General features: G+C 42.1%; 1 protein-coding gene across 1 annotated transcript in view; it reads right to left on the bottom strand.

Annotated features, from left to right (window-relative positions):
• The window catches only part of lck (LCK proto-oncogene, Src family tyrosine kinase), a 32,855-nt gene that overhangs the window by 6,015 nt on the left and 5,014 nt on the right, over window positions 1-21,826 (bottom strand). The window contains exons 2-10 of the mRNA XM_088602614.1: window positions 16,676-16,785; window positions 14,562-14,628; window positions 13,942-14,032; window positions 13,241-13,342; window positions 12,905-13,008; window positions 12,369-12,518; window positions 10,916-11,068; window positions 8,025-8,204; window positions 5,757-5,833 (exon numbers count right to left, since the gene is read on the bottom strand). Coding sequence (XP_088458740.1) covers window positions 5,757-5,833; window positions 8,025-8,204; window positions 10,916-11,068; window positions 12,369-12,518; window positions 12,905-13,008; window positions 13,241-13,342; window positions 13,942-14,032; window positions 14,562-14,628; window positions 16,676-16,780 — 1,029 coding nt within the window. The 5' untranslated portion in view covers window positions 16,781-16,785. The remainder of the gene's footprint in view (window positions 1-5,756; window positions 5,834-8,024; window positions 8,205-10,915; window positions 11,069-12,368; window positions 12,519-12,904; window positions 13,009-13,240; window positions 13,343-13,941; window positions 14,033-14,561; window positions 14,629-16,675; window positions 16,786-21,826) is intronic.

The following is a 21,826-nucleotide window of genomic DNA, read 5'->3' as shown; positions in this document are numbered from 1 at the left end:
GACTTGAAAGCGGAGTAAGGAGGGTGTTTTGGGGGCAACAGTGTCTCTGAGCAGACCCGGTATGCTGGATACATCTTTTGTGTGGCTCGTTTTTTCATTTTCGCAGAAAGCAAATGCAATAAGATACAAAGAAGCGTTCAAGATAATTCTCTCTTAACACGTTTCTGGCAGATATTATCTCGGGTTTTGCACTGTGGTGATTGAAACAGGCAGGAAGCACAGTCAGCCAACTCCTTCTTCATTTTACCAACAAGGCTGTTGAACGTTGAAAAGCGACGGCAGAGAGCAGGAGCCCTGTAGCTCGTGACCCACTTACGCACTTCCTGGAGCCCAGGTGAAAGCAGAAAACAGCTCACCTGCCGTCTCCCCTCATTTACAAGTCAACAAAATTCATTTCAGCTGTGTTTTTGTTTTACTAAAGGTGCGTGTCTTGAAAGAGACAGCCGTGCGAAATGAAAATGAGACAAGAATGTATTCCATAAACATTGCAGGGAAAATGTTTTTATTTTTGTTAGGTGTGTGAAAAAAAGGAGGAAACCGCGTTGACAGTCATCGTGTAGAAGTATTTTATATCCTTCATTTGCTATATTTAGAGGATCAAAACATAGTGGATGTTGATACACGCAATCATCCAAATTAACATGAAATTATCAAGGTATCGTGGGCATACGACAGGGACTCAGAGAAGAAGTCACCACTGTTTCAGCCTTATTCTTCTCAGAGGTGACAAGAGCACCTTCAAGGTTACAGTCCCTGAGATGCAGTTTTAAATAATCTTGTGTTCTTTGTTTTGTAAGCACAAATCCGCTTTTCAGTGTCTGTATGAGCTATGAAAGAACTAAGCATAAAACATGAATTTCTAGCCATATAACTGATATAAACTGATGTAGTCCTAGGTAAAACAAAACAAAGTCTGTTATTTTCTGCACCGGAGATTATACTAACTTTGTGTTTAAAATCAATAAGAACCAAACATTTCATATGATGTGTAATCCTGTGTGATCTTGAACTAACATGTAACGGATTGCTTGGCTGCTGAAGAGAATCCTGGCTCTTGTGGCTGAGACTGAATTTTTTGTGAGATTCTAAGAGACACAGAATCACATCCAATACGCGGAAAAACACAGTAGAATGTAGCTCTAAAACAATATATTACACGTGTCCAAATAATTCTAATCACGCAGGTAGAAAAAAGCAATCAATAACTGCTCTGATGAGCTCTACTTAGAATTTGTTTTTTAAAAAAGTGAGACCTTGCAGATAAAGCCTCAAGCATGAATTGGAACGGTTTGTCCTAGACCAAAGATAAACACGGAAAAGAGGCAGAGCCCCAACTAAATCAATCAGAAGAGGAAACAGGTCTGCACTCAGAGCGATATTCACTCGGGAGCTATTTATTTTTTTCCCTAAACAAATATACTTTTGTGTTTTTTGGTTGCTGATATTTCCTTTTGGAGAAAGAATTCACCAGCTCTTCTGCTACCTGCGCAAACTTCAGTGGGTGCTCGCTCGACTTCGCTTCTAATGCTTTCCGTGGAAATTCTCGGTGTTTGTGGTGTGACGAAAGCCAGTCCGAGCATGCTCATTGCGGACAGCTACTGCTCTTGCATCACAGCCTTCAGGTCAGGTCAGGTCAGATCGGGTCGCTGACCTTGTACCTCTTTCACAAATCTGCCGATGACTCAGCTGTGTGCCAGCTACACTACAAAAAATGCACAGGGATGTTCCCTCGAGCTTGGGCAAGAATATTTTAGGTCAGTAGTCTGCAGAAGATCCCCTTTGAGTTGTGGTGGGGAAAGGACAAAGGAAACAGGCAACTCTGGCCTGTTACAGAACTGCACACAGGCTGCAAACAACTGTTGCCTTCACTGTAAAGTCCAAAAACGCTCAGAGGTAACGTCTCGTTATTTTCTATCAAACAGCTAACAGCCGTAATGAATAAAAAACACAACAACAACTCTTTTAACTAGAGTTGTCAAAAACCAGGAGAGCAAAGCTATTACTTAAAAAATAGCTGACAGTGAACCCAGTGTAAACAGTAGTTCCTACCTATAATATCTAATACAAACTGTTGCATCAGACTGCTCCCTTTGTTAAAATTAATTTTGAGTATGTGCTATGCAATTCCTCCTTTGTGATTGGATAGCAAGCACTTTGTCAGCCATTTCTCAATTTGTGTATGTGAAATAATTTAACATGCTTCAGAATTCTACAGCATTCTTCATCAATTTGTGTACTCTAACTCGGCAAAGCTACAACGAGATGTCCACAGCCAAAATTCGGCTTTCCTGGGACAGACAGGCCAAGCCTAGGGCCTTCTGTGAAGACTCAAGCATTATGAAGGAAAAACATGTTCATCAACAACTGCCGATTACAAGCTGGTGGAGAGAATAAACAAAAAATATCTTTGGTAACGTTAGAACTTCTGAACCAGGAAGTCTCTGACTGTAAAAAATGGGTTTTGATTTTGTGCACATGCATACAGAGATGTGTTTTAATACATTGCACACAAATACAAAGATACCCATATAGAAAGAGAGGTATGAGCACACTGTGTAGCTCCAAGAAACTTTATGGGGTCATGCAAAAACCTTCAGAAAAACCCTGAGGCCCACATGTCCCATTATGTTTCTTTGCTTGTGTACATATGGGTCACCAAGACCATCAGCATTTCTTTTGCCAAGAACGTTACCCCCTGATTCTCAGCCAGCCTGTGTGTCTCTCAGCTCCGGTCTGATTGCAGCCCACAGCAGATGAAGAGATAATTATTATCTGGCCTGAACCTGCAAAACCATCACACAGCTTTGATTCTGTGCAAGATACACCTCATTCTGTTAGAGAATGAACGCTCTGTTTTCAGACCACAGATACTGCACTCAGCTAGTGTTTAGTGTGTGACCAGGTCTTTTCACACTCTTTCTGAACATATTTTAAAAAGAGCTTGTCACTGTTTCATTTTAACATGAAGACTATCAGAAGAGTTGCGAAGGAACAGGTAAAGTTTTATTCCATGCTGGAAAAAGAACAAAACAAACAGCGTTTCGGCTGTGGAGTCAAAGAAGACTCTTCTAGAAGGCTAGAACAAACGGAACACAATGAAGAAGGCTCCACTGCCGAAACGTTGTGTTTCTTTTCTTCTCTTTTCAGCAGGGAATAAACCTTGACTTGTTCCTTTGCAACCCATGCATGCTGATACAGCCACCTACTTGAACTACTATCAGAAGAGTTGCCAATGAAAGGAGATCATTCAGTGTCCAGTTTGGTAAAAAGTGGCGACCAAGATAGTACAAAATATTTTAAATGAGGCCTTACTAGAGTGTTTTTCAATTTGAACAATAATTTCCCTTCTGCACTTTTAACCGTATATCCTAGTCTCTGTTTTTGCCTTTTTATTTGCTTAAACAAATTTCCTTAAACATGCAAGTGTTTTAAAACATTCATTGTCTATTAACCCCAGCTGCTCCAGGGGCGCTGTATCAATGGCTGACCCTGCGCTCTGAGCCCCAGCTTCTCTCCCTGTCTGAGTGTCTCATGGAGAGCAAGCTGAGGTATGTGAAAAGACAAATTCCTAATGCAAGAAATTGTATATGGCCAATAAGTGATCTCTTATCTTAAGAAGAGCAGTGGTCCTAGTACAGATCATTATGGTACCCCACTAATTAAATCACACCAGTTTGAGTATTCATGCCTTATTTTTATCTGTTTGTATTTGTATCTGTTTTCTATTTTACAACCAATTCAAACACTCACATTTCCCGGAATGCCTACTTTCTGCAATTTAAGAATTAATCATTTAGGATTAACTTTATCGTAATCCTTCATAAAATCTAAATACATCATATCCTAGTTTTTAGAATTGTTTCCATTACTTTTATGTAGCAAAAGTCAAACTTTTTCTCAGCATTTCGTTTTTACTTGGGTTCTAGATTTGAAATTCTCCTACCCCTGTCTTTGTAGGAAACTATTTTACGTGGCTAATTTTACCAGAGCTAATCATAGAAATAATAATAAATCATTCAAAAACACAATGCAATCTAAAAATAGTTCTAGACACGAATGTAATTACTACATCTTGTTATCTGTATTTTCTGCAAAGGAAGGAAAAACATTATTTGTATATGAAGAACTTAAATATACACAATACGTGCCAAAATATGGTTAAAAAAGAAACGTCCTCTTGTGGGTGTGTTTGTTTCCAGTAATACTATTGCTAGATGATATAAAAAGCTATGAATGGATGAAGCAATAACTCAGTAATTACTGTAGGAACTTGATGTACCATGACTGAAACAAATGCTGAACAACTCAATACCAGTGTGAATCCTTTCACTATTAGCTTTGGAACAGCTCAATGCAATTCACAGTGGCAATACATTGGTTTGGGTGCGTTTGCACAGTTATATTCATAAGCACCATTTCTTACTTTTGCTGAAGAAGAGGTTCAATAACAGACAGGAGACAATATTTTAGCAACACTTATTGACTTGACATTACAGTGCTGCAATAGTATTGACACCACTAGCCACAGCTTTGTGCTACTGTATATACACTGAAACCCAGTGATAACAGCAAAATGTAGCTTTTAGCAAAGTCATAAATTAACTATGAAAAAGCTCCGGCACTTGAAATGAATTACGTATCATACTGTGATGCTTTTTTATGGACTTTTTTGCAGACGTTGCTCATAAAGAACCCTGATAAGACTGCGAAGACACAGCGGATTCACTCTGCAGAGCTGTTCCTCCTGTGCTACAGGGAGCCCACAAGGGGCATCAAAAAATTGCTTCCATCTGAGGTGAGCTCAGACGTGAGGTCCTTCAATTTCGTCCTGTCATCTTGACGCGAAACGTTGTGCACCTTATAGAGTCAGCCCAACAGTGTTTTTCCTTTGTCATTGTCTCCTTTGTTCAGACAAATAAACATGTGACACGAAAAAAGAACCGTCCTGCTCATGCCCGTTCCCCGATGGGCATCATACTTGACCCCCCCATGTTTCGCCCTGCAGGTGCTAAGCCCACACAATGGCTCCATGTCACAATCTGGGGCTGAGCTTGTCCTCCAGGCTTTCGCTGGCAAACACAGCCCCCAGGCCCAGCTCCAGGGATGGTTGCGGTGTCTCTGATCTGGGCAGGGTTCTCTCACACCTTAGTGGAAACTTCAGGGGAGTGAAGTTTGGATTATTCTTCATCTGACCCCTCTCCTTAGACCAATTTGAAGTGTCCCTACCAGGAGTGCAAAACGCCTGACAATACAGCTCCAAGGCTCCCTTGGGCTCTCAACCCCTGCACCGTGACAAGGTGGATGTGAGACATCTTTATTCCTCGTTGCAGGCCAGCCACTGACCACTGGTTAGTTATTAAAGACTTTTCTCTTTTATGAATCTTGTCCAAGAGCTTCCAACAGGGCGGCTACATGGCAATATTCAGACACATGCACATGTGTAGTAATAGCTGATAAGGTGGGGATACAGGCAGTTTAAATGGGATTCAGAATATTGGTTGGCATTGGTTTAATGCTGTCAGGAATAATTTAAAACTGTTTCCTAATGTTTAAAACTTCCTGATACAATCTGATGTCCCTTCCATCATGTTCATTATACACTCTGTTCAGGCCTTGCAAGTGATATTGGGACAGATGCTTTCTGATGAGTCAAAATGAAAATGTCTCAGCGCACCTGTGCATTGTAACAAGAAAATATCTTCTCCTCACTCACTCTCACTGTCTGGTCTACTGGATATAGTGTGCTGATCACTCACCTGAGCAGCCATGTCTATGAGCGTGTTGATTGGTAAGCTGGATCCCTGCGGTGTCTTCAAAAAGTCGACAAGGCTCCCTAGAAGCAAGAACAACACAGTCCGTCAGCATTTAATGGGTCATTTCGGCTTGAGAATGTCCCACAGAGCGACACGAACAGAAGCACTAGTGCCACAAAAAGATCAGGATCTTCTCGGAGTTGCCATCTTCTGCATGGGGACAGTGTGTGTAGGGTGGGGGGAAGCTGGTGACCTCAGACATGCAGTACAAGAACGTATGTTTAGTTTGGGTTTTTGTAATTTTATTCCAGGTAAACAGCATGCAAGAACATAAGGAAATCAAACAGTTTATAATCAAGAGGAGGCCTTTTGGCCCTACTAGAACATTTGGTAGTTGGTATGTAACCGATCCATGGATCTCCACCAGTTGTTTCTTGACAGAAGCCAGGGTACGGGCATCAGCAACATGGCTGGGTACCTTGCTCCACACTCCCACAAGCCTTTGTGTAAAAGGTGCCTGCTGCTCTTGATTTTAAATGCCCTTACACAATAGTAATTCCACAACTGCTTCCACAAAAAGATTAATGTATTTCATTCGAGTACATAAACACTGATTTTGTTAAGAGAGAATTTACAGTTTCGCTATCCTTCAGGATCTGATTCCTAGCCGTGAAAAGTAAGCAAAGCCTCATTCGCGGGCCTCGGAACCAGCAGCCTGCTGTTCAAGTAGTGTCTATAATTACTTCTAAGGATCGTCCTCACTCATACCACACCTCAATCTATCATACTGGTATCAAACATTCTCAGAGGAAATGCCTCCAGAACAATACAGCTGTTCCAGGAAAGGGCAGGAGACACAACCACACAAGTTCAGATTGGAGAACCTCTTCAAAACATGCAGACCAGATGCCAAATTCTTTGGCTCAATTGCTCTTTCCAATCACATTATCTCAACACGTCTGTGAGCCACATAGCACTGGGGGACTTGAAGCACTCTTTCCCTTAATGACAAGTTCCATAATTCTGCCCACAGACATCATCTCCCTGGTGAAATGGGAGGGGAGAACTCCCTGTGTTTTCAGAAACTTGGACGTTCACAGCACACATCACTAAGCGCTGTGATTGCAGCTTTTAACCTGGTCCAAAAGGTTTCGTGTTAATGAAACGTCTTAAAAAAAAACATAAAAAGTTATTTGATGTAATCGCTGCTTTGAGTGTGTTTTTTTTTTCTGCTGATCAGCGTTTGCAGGAATTGTGTGAAGTGGTTTAATCACAGAGACCTCTGAGTTTATTATTTTTAGAGATTATTTCAGGTCCAGTACAGCTGTGAGAGGCCTGCTGTTCCGAACCCCTCCCCCTATCGGGCCTGTCCTGCTCCTGGAACTCGGCCCTGCTTCCATTCTGACTGCCTGAGGGGTCAGCGAGGTCAGGAGGCAAACAATGAGACAGCGAACAACAAGAAGTTCATATTTCACCCCCAGGGCAGGGTGGATCTTTCCTTTGCTGTAGTCCTTGGAGCCTAAGAGGGGAAATATGAGCCAGAGGTGGCAGGATACTCAAACATTACTGTGCAGACTCATCTTCCTTGCTTTACACCATTGCAAGATGAAATTACATTTACGGAGCAAAGGCATATGTGTACATAGAATATATATGCGTAGCAATCTTCAAAAAGCCTGTAATTCCTTTATTGAAAAACAAATTGGAACACAAAATATTTTTATCTTAACCAAATTATAATTTAGCTTAGTTTGCCTAACTAAGGCATCAAAATGAATAAGATCTATTCCAGTAAGTTACCATCTGTGGAACTATGTCTGAATGCTTGTGGTTGAGACACATTACTCTTTACCTTATATTAAATGTAAACAGGTAACAAGTTAGCTGGAGACTAATTCCGCACTGAATAGTTGAAAGAAAAGAATGTTCCATTCTTTTCTTCTTTGCTTTCTACTTTTGCAGCCAATGAGCCCTGAAGCACCTGACCTAAATGTTTGAAAAGGACTACAGTTAGTTCTCTCGACTAACTAGAAAGAATGACACAACTGTAAAGACTGAGGCAAAGGAAACGTGCACCTTGTACTACGTTTCTCTGTTAAGTCCTTTTCTAAAACAAGAAATACAGCTTTCTACCAAACATGGTAGCTTGAGAAAAAAACAACATAACCCTGATCTTTGAGATAAACTTCACTAAAGGGTGCAGAATGGGAAATGGTTGTGGGCCTTGTTTCAAACAGGGGGCCTTCTTTGTTCGGCAGGCCCGGCACTGACCGTTTTCCATGAACTCGGTGACGATGTAGATGGGCTCCTGCGTGACGACGGCGTACAGGCGGACCAGTCTGGGGTGCTGCAGGTTCTTCATGAGGTTGGCTTCAGCCAGGAAGGCGCTGGTGGACATGGTGCCAGCCTTCAAGTTCTTGATGGCCACTTTCCGGTTGTTATTGTACAGACCTAACAGGGGGAGACTGCCGGTTAACAGCATCTTCTCAAACAATATTTAGATGCTGAGAGAATATCAAGAACTGCTCACCCTGCAGTACCGGACTTTGAGCTACCCTTTTATAACGGGGTTTGTTTTGCAGGGTAGGCATGAGAAGCTGATTCTGGATGATATCTTTTGCATATTTTTTCAAAGACGTCCTGTGCTGACATTGAAGGGGAACACTGTTGCCATTGTTGGGGCTGGGGTATTTCTGGGGTATTTCCACCTCCCAGCTGGGACAACGATGCCTCAAAGGAGGACTTCACAGGAGACCTCACCCCCACCCTGGACATTGCTGCATGTCTGCATGGGCTCAGCTTCTCCCTGAGGTATCATTCTGTACTGCTCCTTCCTGACTTCACACAGATGAGCTACAGTGTAATTCATACAGTATATACCTGGCCGTGTTATACCACAGTAAGCCTTTCTTGGGGCAAACAACAAAAGCTCATTGTTGGTCAACCTCCCAGAAACGAAGGACCGGCAGTCATGGTAAGAACGGAGACACCACACTCCCACCCCCATGCTAGACTGTACACAGCGTCCATCTCGAGATTCTGACCAGGAGGTGCTGCAGTGTGAAACCACCACACCCAACCACAGCCCCCTGCTCTTTGGAGGTGACTGCATGAGTCTTTCTCTTACGAGTGCGGTATCTTCCAGCCCAGACATGCACACCCAAATCTATGAATCCTCTCATGTTTCCAGGAGCCGGATGTGTGAGGAGACAAGACCATACACAGGGGCTGAGAGCAGTGCTGGGAGATCACAGGCCACAGAAACGTGCTCAGCTGGAGAGGAAAAAGGTCACTATTGAAGCGGTTGGAAGGTAGAGAGTGCTGATGTTTTAACAGTTGCCGGTCATCACAGGTCCCGCATAACTAAAGGAGCAAAATCAAGATGTGAAAGAGCACAAGGTGGAAAAACTGGAATGTAGCAACGCACAGAATTAAACGCGACACGAGACCTTGTTTTCTTTCAGAAACAAATAAAGGGAGGGAGCCACACCCACAGGCAAACAGGAAGCAGAGAAACAAAGCATGAAGCGTCTGAGGTCTCTCTATTCTCTGGTACTCTTGGTTTTGTTTGCCGAACTGAGCTAAATCTCGAGGGGAGGAAACTCCTGTCGGCTGAGACACATACTGTACAATTTCAAGATCCGCCATTCACACGGTTACTGTTCTAGGACACAGGGTTAGGAGTAATAATACGAATGTATGCAAAGCATCTTAAAAGCCTTATAAGAAATGCAATTATTTAAAAGTACTAGAAGTCTCACAAAAGGATTTGTTCATCAGAAAGTCTTATGCCAGCCTGTGGAAACATTTGCATCTGAACAGCTGGAGTGAGATCATATTGTTTTTTAATGATTGAATGCACCTTTAGAATCACTTTCTTCCAAAAACACCCTCTGAGCTGAGAACTAGAGAGACACTTGAACTACACCATGGTGCTGTGCAGTTGGGTGGAAACGCAAAGCAATAAGGATGCTGTCAGAAGAGAGACGTCAAGCAGGTAGACGCAGATGCAAATTGACTTGTTCGTAAAGTCTTCTCTTTTGATGTACAGTAGCCGTGTCGTCGTGACCACAGGAACAGACCTTCATGGGCTGCTGGGTCGCATTTTTGCCGGCATCCGATCTGGTTTCTGCATCGCGCTGCTCGGCTGTTGAGCGATACGACCCCACAGCACGCTGGCCGCCGTGGGGCTGGGCCTCTCCTTCCTGAGGAGCCCCCCACCTCCACGATAAAAACTAAAAATCAGTCAAGTCAGAGCAAACGCCCCTCCTCTAGGGTTGAAGACCCTGCGTCAAGCTCTGCTCCACTGCTTTCACGCCGTTACGAAACGAGTGGACGCAGCTCGGCTGATTTCTGACCACATCAATAACTGAGGCGGAAAGAGAGAAGCGGCACGAGTTCATGTTTTGTCCGACCAGTCAAATCACCAAGTCAAGAGAATTGTAGCCACAGTGTGTCATTCTGCCTTAATGTCCTTATCGGAAATGATCAGGCACTTGTTTGATTACTCTGGATTTATTAGAACGTGTGAATTTGAGGCCCACAGCATCAGCCAGTGTTAGGCCAGTAGTGGCAATAAGGCAGTTTGGTTGTTGGTTGGTGACAGCTTGTTGGTTCATCATTATCCAACCTCATTCGGTATTTGAACCTCGTGAATGAAAATAATTCAATTAGGATGGTCATTTTTTAAAATTCGAGATTTCTCATTACAGCGCAAGTAGGTTATTTAAGAGCAAAGAATGTTACGGGGTGGTTTTAAAGAGAAAGAAGTGAATTTACAGTAGGTTTTCTCCGGCAACATGATGACCTAATGGAACAGATGAAGCTGGACAAATCTTGGTCATCTGGAGATGGAAGTAAGCAATGACTTTTCTGTCTGTTTCCTATTAGGCCACATAAATCACACAATCCAATGAAAAGGATGATTTTAATTTGAAAAACAATATTCCATAATGAATGTAGACTAAAGCGCACTGACTAAAGACTGACTAAAGCAATAGCCCAACAGGACCATGCATCCTCGCCTCAAGACCCTAATCAGGAAATAAACCGTGAAAAGAGGGAAAATGCTAGCGTGGCCGGTTGCCTGCGTTCCCAAGGGACGGACACGAGCCTGCTCCCATCGGAGCCGGTGTCGGAGCTGCGGGGGGATTCCGACTCACCCATCCAGACCTCCCCAAACTGCCCCGCGCCCAGCCGGCGCTCCAGCTTCAGCGTCTCCCGGGGAATCTCCCACTCGTCCTGCCACCAGGGCTTCTGCGGGACCCGGGTCTGGCAGGGCTTGGTCAGGCGCGTGCAGAGACCGTCCGCGTCTCCTGCGGGACGACAGACGTTGTGGAGGGGGGTTAGACCCTTCACCTGGAGCGCTTCCCACAGCCTATGTATATAAGCCTCGCACCCCGGGCTTTCCTTCGTGTCTCTGTCTTGCATCCGTTCTGCCACCTCATCTACACCCTTGCAGCGGCTCCCCAGCTCATTCCTCGCAGGAGTGGGGGGGGGGGTGACTTGCCCAGCTAGTCTGTCATTACCTCAGCTGGGCAAGTCACATCAAATACTCTCTACATATTCCATCCCTCTGTCACATGCATTAGGATTTAAACAAAGTACTGAAAATATGGTATGCACAACTGTGACTTTCGCCCTACATCCTCTATCTTCCGGCCCCAGCATTTTCCATTGCAATCCTGTAGCCCTTTTTTAATTGTCTTGAAGTTAGTGTATCCTGTAAACAACACTGTTCCCTGCATTGCAGTTAAGAGAAAACCTTGTTGGGCCCAGTTTTGTTTGAGGGTCTCAATTCCACATGTGGTTTGTCGTGTTTCGGTATGCAGCACACGCATGTGGTGAACATGGCACCCAAGGGTGCACAGCAAAAGGATGTGAAAGATGGTGAAAAAAACAGAAATGAACAGTTTCAGTGAAACGCTGCATGAGCTGTGATACTTTACATACTACTATTCATACTCCAGATTCTATATTTGCCTCACTGGAAACCATCGTGTTTGCTGCTCTAAACTTTGTGTTCACTTTTCTTTGGCTTCAGCCATTTGCATTTCACATTTCTCGCGTAAATACTAAAGCCTCTGTTCAAAAAGAAAACACAGGAGGCCACTGTATGGAAAATAATTGATTTATCATGCACTTCGATAAACAGCTACAAGAGGGTCCATGGGTCCCTCCTGGGACAGGAAAGGGGGGAAGATGACCTCCAGAAACTGTTACTTCTCATGACTATTTTTTAATTCCAATGAGAAGGTCATTAGGTTTTGGTTGAGGAACATCTGGGTAACCGGACTGGGCAGCAGAACACTGAGTTATGTTTCAAGTCTTTGTGAAACCCACATCACACCCTTGCAGTTAAGACCCATTCTGTGCAGAATGGCACCCACTCAAGGTAAAAATGTTTTGTACCTCCAAAATGGTACAATTCCCAGGGATGCCGGTGATCGATGCCTTTAATAACATAACTGTTCGGGACGTGCTCTCTGCTGCTTGTAATCAAAAGTAAGAACTTTTAGGGGTTATGTGTCATCCAGCTCTGATGGTATTTCCGCATTCCATTTGCCAACCTCTATACCAGGATCCATGGATCATTCGACAGCAAAGGAGACTTACTAGAGTAATGCTGAACAAGCTCCGACAGGGTGTTGAACGATATCCTGGGTGTGATATAAAAGCCGCCATTATCCAGGTTGCGGATCTTGTAGTGCTTGACAGTGTCGCCGGTGTTCGGATCAAAGTCCCTCACAGACAAGGAGAAAGACCCTGGAGAGACAAAACAGACCAGCCCGTGTGGAAAAAAACCCAACACAATCCCAAAGGATGGTGAGAGCTGCCAGAGCAGAGCAGTAAATCTCTGGCGGATTTACTCCGTTTCAAGATAAAACCTTCGTCATTCATTGTCCTTTCCAATTCGAACTGGAAGGACTTTGGCCTTTTCCATGTCAGTCAAAGGACATGATGACTGAAACCACTAAGTCACTGCTAGCGCAGAGCCCAGGACTGTTCACATGGGATGGGGCTGGTGGTTGCAGTGGGAGTCACTGGAATGACGTCTCCATACTACGAGCAGAGTATGCAAAATCAGTGCCACACAGGAGTACTAAGTCAACAGTGAAAGGAGAGGAAAGAGTCGCTGTGAAACGCGATACCTTTGGTAGTTTCGCTTTCTCTGATGAGGAACGAGCCCAGGGTGTTTCCTGGGGCCAGGAGCTGTCTCATGGCATCATTGCGAGAGATGTCTTTGAAGAACCACCTGCAGCGTGTACACAAATAATGCTGAAGATGTAAAACACGCAGAATATTGTCATGTTTCCATCGGTTTATGCGTTTTAATAGCAGGCTTAATTAGCATGGGCACATAGGTAATGGGCAGAACTGATGTATGGATGGAAACGTCACAGTGAAAGAGACGGGTGTCAAAAAATGGATGACTACAAAAGGAAACATCCATCTTTGACAGCTCTCCCAGAGGCATCAGGACTCACGGTTCAGTCTCCATGGTGTCCAGCTTGGCGACGAAGTTGTGAGGGATGTACCCTGTCTTCCCTGTGGCCAGGGACTGAGCCATGTACCACTCTTGGTCATCTCTGAGGAGACAGAGCACAGCTGTCAAGAGAGGAGGGCAGGGGCAGGGCGGGGCTCACCATCTATGTTTCAAAAGACGGTCTGTCTGCACTAATCCATCTCAATATTGTTGTAAAAGAGAGCCATTAGGACTTAGCTATAATACAGTAACCAAGCAGTGTTTCAGTTCTAGATACTATAAGAAATGTAGCATAGACTGGTGATACTTGAGACGTTGACATACCTTGCGGCAATCTAATGCCAGCTGTTGCAATATCTGCAGTCTACAGTCTCTAGACTTCAAGGCTTTCAGATATGGTATACAGAGTAAGTCCCAGCAGTAAGGATATACTTTAAAATGAAAACCTTTAAGTTGAATTTTAATTTAGCTCTTAATGAATGATCTAATGAAAATGAAGAAGGTAGCAGATTCAGCCTCCGGTCTGCATACAGAACAAAGAGAGGAGGCATGCGCCATCAACCAGCGGCACAAGACTTAAGTGCTGTAAACCTTTAACTGCCCTGCGTCTGCAATCTCAAATCCAGCTATGAAGTTTTGTTTTTAAGCTGATTGTGGATGCCGTCGTTTGTGTATAGAGCAAAAAAAATCAGATGAACTTACGTATTCAGGAGTTTAAGTTTTTCTCCTTTTTCAAAACCTAAGTCTTCACTGTGGTTGGGCTCATAGCTGTATATTGCGATGACTAAGTTATCTGAAAGACAAGAGTATCATCTATGCTTTAACAACATAACAGGAGAAACAGAGCATGCTTGTACTGCGCAGCGTGACCCCATGCAGATGAAAGATCCTTGTTACTTTCAGCGGGGACAGAAATGCATTGTGGGAAAACCAGAGAATTCAATTTTCTGGAAATGCATTGTGGGTAAACCGGACAATGTACAACATTGTATGAATAGGGAAAATTTCAAACATAGGATAGTATCTAGTGCTTGTAAGCAGTGCTCAGTGCATTAGGTGGCCAATGAGACAGTTTTCTTAAATAGTTTTGTGATGAACCAATAAGAAGTAAAACCCTTGATATTCCTGAGTTTTATGTTAATTGGACCATCAATCGTTGTTACTGAGGTTGCATGGCAGGAAGTGTCTGGGAAGGGTTCCTCAGTCTGTACCTGCTGTCTCTCCCAGTCCCAGGGCAGGTCTGATGGGGAGGACTCTGGCAGAGCAGTCTGATCACCTCCAGCACACAGTGAATTAAGAGGCACAGCCTCTCAGTGACTTACCAGGAAGTGGAGATGAGGGAGGAGTGTGAGATGGATAAGGAATTAGGCCATCCCGCATATCTGTGTACTGAGAGAGCAACAAGACAGTCACTGAAATGAGCAATTTATTGATACGGTGGTAACTTCTTAAAATGACTATTTACCATTTCCTTCATGTAATGCCATTTTCCCCCAGTATGACAGCATTAACACTGAAATCTATTTTTACAGGCACACCCATAGGGACGTACAGTATTACCTTGGCAGTGTGCAGCAAGTTGTTTAACAATTGATCAAACTGAATAAGATTAAAGAATGACAAATTGCAATCACCATTATAATGGCAGAGAGATTTTAATCTTCTAAAACAGGGCTGGCCAAACCCATTCATGGAAACCCACAGCAAAGCAGGTCTTGTAGGTCCACTTAATCAGGTCTTGAAATGTGATCCAGTCAGTGAGGTGCTTGACTGTTTAAGTCAGAGAAGGTCAACAGTGGTCCTTGACAGATGTAGAGGGTTTGCAATGAAACAGTGACCCCTAAAAGCTGCTGAGCTGTGGCTCCCCAGGAGCAAGACTGGCCTGACATTTCTAGGGGATGTGACTCAGGAACACACTGTGCAGCTCAAAGGAAAGTTCAGAACAATTGTTCTCTTGCACACAACAGGACAAAAGTTTCTACATGCGTTTCTCTTTTTTAAATCAACTTTAATTACATGAGGTCTACTCCAGGTAGCTGAATAGAAAGCTTTTGTTAGCAAGGGCAAAGATGCGTTGTGGGAAAACTAGGCTTTTTATGGGTGGTGCGGATTTTCTTCACTGGAGTCTGTGTCTCACATAGGTAGAGGCAGAACCACAGAGATACATATTTGGGTTTTTTTCTTCTGTCTATAGTTAAAGCAATGAAAAATGACTTTTGTTCAGTGACACACAATTCAGCAACAAGCAGATTTGTGTTATAATCAGGAAATAATAGCACAATAACAAAGATTGTCAACACAAAATTTGTTAGTAAAGCTATTAATTTAATTTGAGTTTGTTTCTTTCACCAGGGTTTTGTATTGCTTTATTTTTTATACAAAAGTATAATGCACGTTTTACTTAATAATGAAACAGAAATGGCAAGTTAAACGACTAAGTGAAATGTTTTTCATCAAAACGAGCTCAGCCTTTCCACATACCGAAGCCAAAACTGTATTTATGTCTTTCGACAAAAAGGAAGCCCCACTCCCAAGAAAAGCAATTTGGCCTCCTTTCTTATTGTGTAATGGGTTGTAAAAGAACACAGTCACATTTATAGCACACATTCATCATTACTTTAAATGTGTGGTGGAATTTAACTAGCCTACATTATAGAGATTTAATTTTTTCTTAATACATAGTGCACAACATTAAAAACTTACAAAACAAAACAAAACTCTTTCAAATCCAGTGACTATTTCTTTGAGAGCACTAGTAAGCTGGTTGTATTCATCTTAAATGCAGCTGTGGAACTAGAAAGCAGTCATAATGGTAAAAACAGAATCTGATACATTGGTTAAACATTTGAATATTCGGTAGAGGCTATGAAAGGTTTAGATTAGTATTTTAAGCAAGTATGCAGTAATAGTCTTCTGGTGGTTATGGAGTAAAGTTTTATAGAAGTTGTTTCCTGCTGTGTGTAATATAAATAATATCTGACGTGCCTGTTGATGTTTGATGTTTACGGTAACTCTCTGACTGAGCGCTGTTTCCCTAAAATGTGGGCAAAGCCTCCTCTGTGTTTGTCGGCTCATCTGGTCTCTGAACAATGTGAACTGAATTTCTTTGATCCCGGGCTGGAACGATGCTACGCTGAGTCTAAAATCCATCTCCCTCAAAAGCAAAAGAAAGAAACTCCGAGGCTTCAGAGACAAAGAAGGGAGAAGGGTGCCTGGCGTGAAGGTTTCCCCTCAGGAGGAAGGCCGGGACTCCCCCTGCTTTTCACAAGAAGCTCACTCGCAGAACACACACTGTGCTGGGAGGCAGCTGTGGACACAGGGGATTGGACCTGATAGCTCTGTCCCACAGCGCAGGCTCTCAGGAACTCTCCCGGAGCAGCGGGCTGAATTTCACCAGCCGGGCCCCTGGTCCCGGAGATCGCGGCGGGCCCCTTACCTGGTTTTTGCTCTGAGGAGGCAGCGGGCAGTTGCAGTGCTCACAGTATTCGTCCAGGTTTTCCACCCAGTCGTCGTCATATTCCGAACTGCAGTTGCAGCCCATGTTTGCTGTGCAGCAGGTTGGGGGTGAGGGGGTGAGAGAGAGGGGTGAAAGCGATGAACAACTCTTATCTTGTCTTTCAGTCTGCAGAAGCCCTAGATTTGTCACTCAGCGCCGGACGGTTTCAGTTCACCTATCCTACACAAGTTTCCATCTTTTATTTTTTTGAACAGATAGATTTATTTCCTGAATAGTAATACTTCATCATTCTAGAAAAAAAAAAAACATGGTGGAAAGGTGCCGATAACATTTCGCGTCTATTTCCATAAATAAACCTCCATGCTGAGGTTAAGTAGGGGAAAAAATAACATTGCAATTTTTCAGTCAAAACAATCACAAACGATCATACTATGGGTCCAAGTCTCCTATCGACAAAGTATAGTGAATAAAGATCTTTACAAAAAAATTAAAACATTGAACCAAAGAAAAGTGTTACTATCTTTAAAAGTCCATATACTGTACATAAATACAACCAAGTTTTTTTTTCTTATAGGCAGAATTGATGTAATCTGAATGAGCAACAAGTTGTATTTACATTTAATGTTTTATTGTGATTCCAATTGATTAATTGGTTAAGATTTTATTTTAAAAATACAATGCAAAGGAATGTAAAATTGCCAGGATAAGGGATTACTGTTTATTAAACAATTCCCTTGAATGTAAAATTCTCGGTGGCCGGTGTACAAGCATGATCTTTTAACTACATTGGATAGACCAGCATATTTCCATCTTGTGAAATACGCTTGCTTCAATTTTGTATTGCATTTAAGAAATTCAATTTTTACCAACAACTTTAAGCAGCATCAGATATGAGTGAAAAAGTCAGACAAGATTAATAAAAAACTGGGTTCCTAAAAGTGTAGAACCATAACACAATACAACCCTCTTTTCATGAAAGTACAATGCAGACACACATCTGTATGAGCAGGAGAGAGCTCATAGGCAGCAGCTTCCTTACAGTTAATAGAAAATAACATTTTTGTTTAATTCACTTTAACATTGTTCAGTTGCAAGACCCCTGAAGTTGCATTGCAACTACATGAGCATTAGAAAAATGTATTTATAATTGTACATTTGATGAGTATTGTGTAATACTTGAGTAATGTTGTGATCTGCACCAAAAGCCACTGCAGATGTTCCACATAGCTGTTACCCCAATTCTTTCCAAACAGTAAAAAGTCATTTTTAAAGAGCTGTTGTGATGCAGTGGAAACTGTTTTTAGAGATGCACTGACAGTCTGGTTTTGTTTATTTGTCTTTTCTCTCACATGACAGCACACGTCGGCTAGAATTTATACATGAACTAAACTCAAACAAAGAAACGATTGAATAATAAATATCATGGGAAAGATGTGGCTTGCCAAGTTCTGTTTTAAGAAATATATATTCAGCAGCATTTTTTCACAGATTACTCAACAATGAGCTTCCATTGCAATCCTCAAATAATCAAGACAAAAGCGGGATTCAGTTTGGTGATTGAATTGTCAGCTACCAGACATGAGGCCTGCTATACTTAAATATGGCCGGATGTCAATTGCTTGTCTTCTTCACTAAAGCAGCCCATATATGCACCTTCCTCTTTTGCACCCCTCCCTGACAACAGTTTGAGAATAGAAAAGCTTCTAGACTGATTGGTACGGATGATACAAACACTCCTTAGAGTCAGAAGCGTCACAAATAAACAACACCATTCTGCCATACAACGCTTTCAAGGTGGTTTTTTTTTCTCCAGATTCAGATTTTTGGTTCTTAGCAAGAATATCCCAGCAGATGTGCTGATGTTTCGCCAGGGCCGAGGCCCCAAAGTGGCTCCCCCAGTTCACAGAGATGGTCAACAAGACTCATATCTTGTTGTGGAGAAGACATTGCAGACAACCAGGCCACTCACTGGTAATTCAATTGCAAACGTAGCAAATGCACAAAGTTCCTGTGAAACTCCCCAGCTGCTTCTTTGCACACGCAGTGGGGTTCAGACTGTGCTTGAGCCTGTCACTGTGATGTCGTCCCTTAGAACAATTGGTAGCCTTGAATTCTACTGCACCAGGAAGCCTGGCCCTTTGACATAGGGGACTTCTCCACAGCCTGAGGAGCCACTGTGTGACCCAGAGCTGGGAGGCTCCAGGGACACAGGGCTTGAATACCAGCAGGAGAGGAGCTGAGCATGCCACACACAGATAGGAGCTTTAATCGCTACATGGCGTAAGAAAGCAGTGAATGCAGGACTTTTTGTAATACATGTCAATACCCCCCTTTTCTCATTTCAGCTATATCACGTCAGCATTTACTGCTTTCTTAATCCACGTCGCGTTTAACCTCTTCAAAGAACAGATGAACAATGAACTAGATTAGTGTGATTTCATCATTAAGAAAAAAAAAACACGAGTTCCTTAGCACCCACTTTAGTTTTAGTTATGCTATTATTATTCATTATTATCATTATTAAGCCCTGCGATACAAAAACCTACAAAGCAGAAAAGTGACTCTTAGCCTAGGCTTTCCTGACATGTGAAGCAAAATGCCAAATAAGACAGGGTTTTTTTTTTCTCATACCGAAATGTCTAAGATATGAATTGTGGCTACAACATTACAAGGTGGAAAACTACAGTCAACACAATGCACTGAGAGCTGGAAAAATTGACATGGCCTTCAACCTGTTAATCAATAAAGGAAATTAGCTTCTGCTTGTTCTTTAAGTTGGCCTTTTGCAGGTAATTTGATTTTGAATGCACTAAATACATTAGCAAAACAACACTGAGCCAAACGACCCCTCTTATTTTTAATCTTCCTTATGTTTTTATCTTTCTTGATGCTTTTGTGCAGTTTGTGGTATTGCTATCTCTTTTTTTCTTTGTTTTGTTAGTCATAATATGTACTTTTAATTTATTTTGTTTGTGCACCAGTCCAAATTGCTTTAACCAAGGTTAAGTAGGAAGACACTGAGTAAAATATTTTTTGGTTGTTCCTGAGAGTTAAACATTATTTATTTATTTTTACAGTGGCCTAATACAGTAATATCACAAATTACGAAACAACATAACAACTAGGTCAAAAAAGCATTTTTTATGTTTGATTTATGAGGCGAATATTGTCATAATTTAATTTACTGTATATATAAGTCCACCAATTACTTAAACCTTCTGAAAACTATAATTACAGACTCTCTGGGTCTTATTTACTTCTTTTGAAAATCATGCTACTGTATGTGTAAATTAGAAGGTTTGCCTTAATAAGAAAGTACTTGATTGATTTTTAGTGTACATTTCTCAAAACTACGGTTTAGTATTATTAAGGATCATTTAAATCAAATGTTCATTCTACCTTTCTAGGTTGTAAACAATAACATTCTAGACTAATGTATATTCAATTTACCAAAAGTACCATTAACCTTTGCTTCTTGGAGTCACTTTATTTTTTTAAAATTATTCATTAGGTTACATTTGAAAAAAAACATTTTAAACTACCTCAGTAAAACAGGAAATTATTATATTCTATCGGTATTGATACTGTATTATTTTATTTATTTTATTATATATTATATTTGATTTGTGTATATCTAAACAATTTATATAAATTATTATATATACTTTATATATATTTTATTTATTTTTTATATGCATTTGGAAGAAATTAACAACACAGAGAGTTTTTGTATGTTATTATGCAGTCTTGAAAAATGTAGTCGGGTCTCTTTCGTAAAACTCAAACGGAATATAAATGCTCTGTCGACACATTTCAAACATGCATATCGACCCTAATGTGTAAGCTAATATTTGACTAACGTTACTCTGCTCCGGAGAGTGGATCAGCCAGTTAAAACACACACGCAGTTGCACAACACTAGAACTGACCCCTGGTCTGTGTTGGTTTTCTACAGGCGCTTCATCATTGCAGGGGAAAATTTTGGATGAGGAGGACAGACCCCCTTTAAGGCTGATTTGCTTCACAGGATCTTGTAACACAATGTGGAGAAAAAATGATTCTAGGCAATCGCTGAAGAATGCAACTTTGTAGACGAGGGGTCACCCACCAGGTCTTGGACAGCCCCAATCTAGTTAGTCTTACAGGTCACCCTGGATCACCCTTTTTAAAAGATTAGGAACACATGGAGGTTACTGATGAAATAAGTCATTTGTTCAATTAAGGGAACCCTGGTCAATCTGGTACTTCAGATTTCTATTCCAATAAATAGCCTAATTTAAAAATCATCTGTGAATACCTTGAGCTGGTTATTGACGGAGATGGGTTTCGACCGTGTTGATGTGTAAAAACACATTGGTATTCTTGACGCTAAGGTAGCTTTTGAAGTTGCTAAGGTTTCTTTTTTCCGTCTGCGTGATATTGCTCGGCTTTGCTTCTGTCCTACCCAGCCGGATGCAGACAGGCTTGTACACGCTTTTGTTTTTTCTTGTACCGACGAAAGCAATGCTGTGCTTGCAGGGGTTTCAGAATCTATTCTTAAGAGCTGCCATATCTCAAATCAAGCAGCAGCGCCCTGAATTCTAACTTAAACCAAGTCTTATAATAGTATTACTCCTGTCTTAGCTGCTCTGCACCTGCTTCCAGTGGAGTTCAGAGTGAAATATTAAATGTTACTGACATTTAGGCCTCTGCATGGGCTAGCACCTGATTGTATCTATGATTTGTCTTCTCCATATGCCCCTATGTGAAGTGTTCATTGTCTTGGCTCTGGCCCCTTGTCAGTTACAAACACTAGGCAAATTTTATCTACCCAATTTCTAACCCCTTCTTCAAATTCAGGGTCACGGTGGAGCCAGAGCTTATCCCAGCAAGCAACGGGTGCAAGGGAGGGTACACCCTGGACAGGACACAAGGGCATTGCAGGCCGGACACACAGACACAGACGTGTCCTAACAGCAGGGGAAATTGTCCCAGAAGCCAATTAACCTACCAGCATGTTTTGGGGCTGTGGGAGGAAACTGGAGCACTTGGAGGAAACCCACGTGAACATGGGGAAAAGGTACAGACTCCACACAGACAGCACACCAGGTCCAGGACTGAACCCAGGGCCCCAGTGCTGCAAGACAGCGG

Source organism: Lepisosteus platostomus, chromosome 13, assembly GCF_059453375.1.
Source record: "Lepisosteus platostomus isolate fLepPlt1 chromosome 13, fLepPlt1.hap1, whole genome shotgun sequence".
Lineage (NCBI taxonomy): Eukaryota > Metazoa > Chordata > Actinopteri > Semionotiformes > Lepisosteidae > Lepisosteus > Lepisosteus platostomus.
This window is presented reverse-complemented; position numbering and strand designations above follow the sequence as displayed.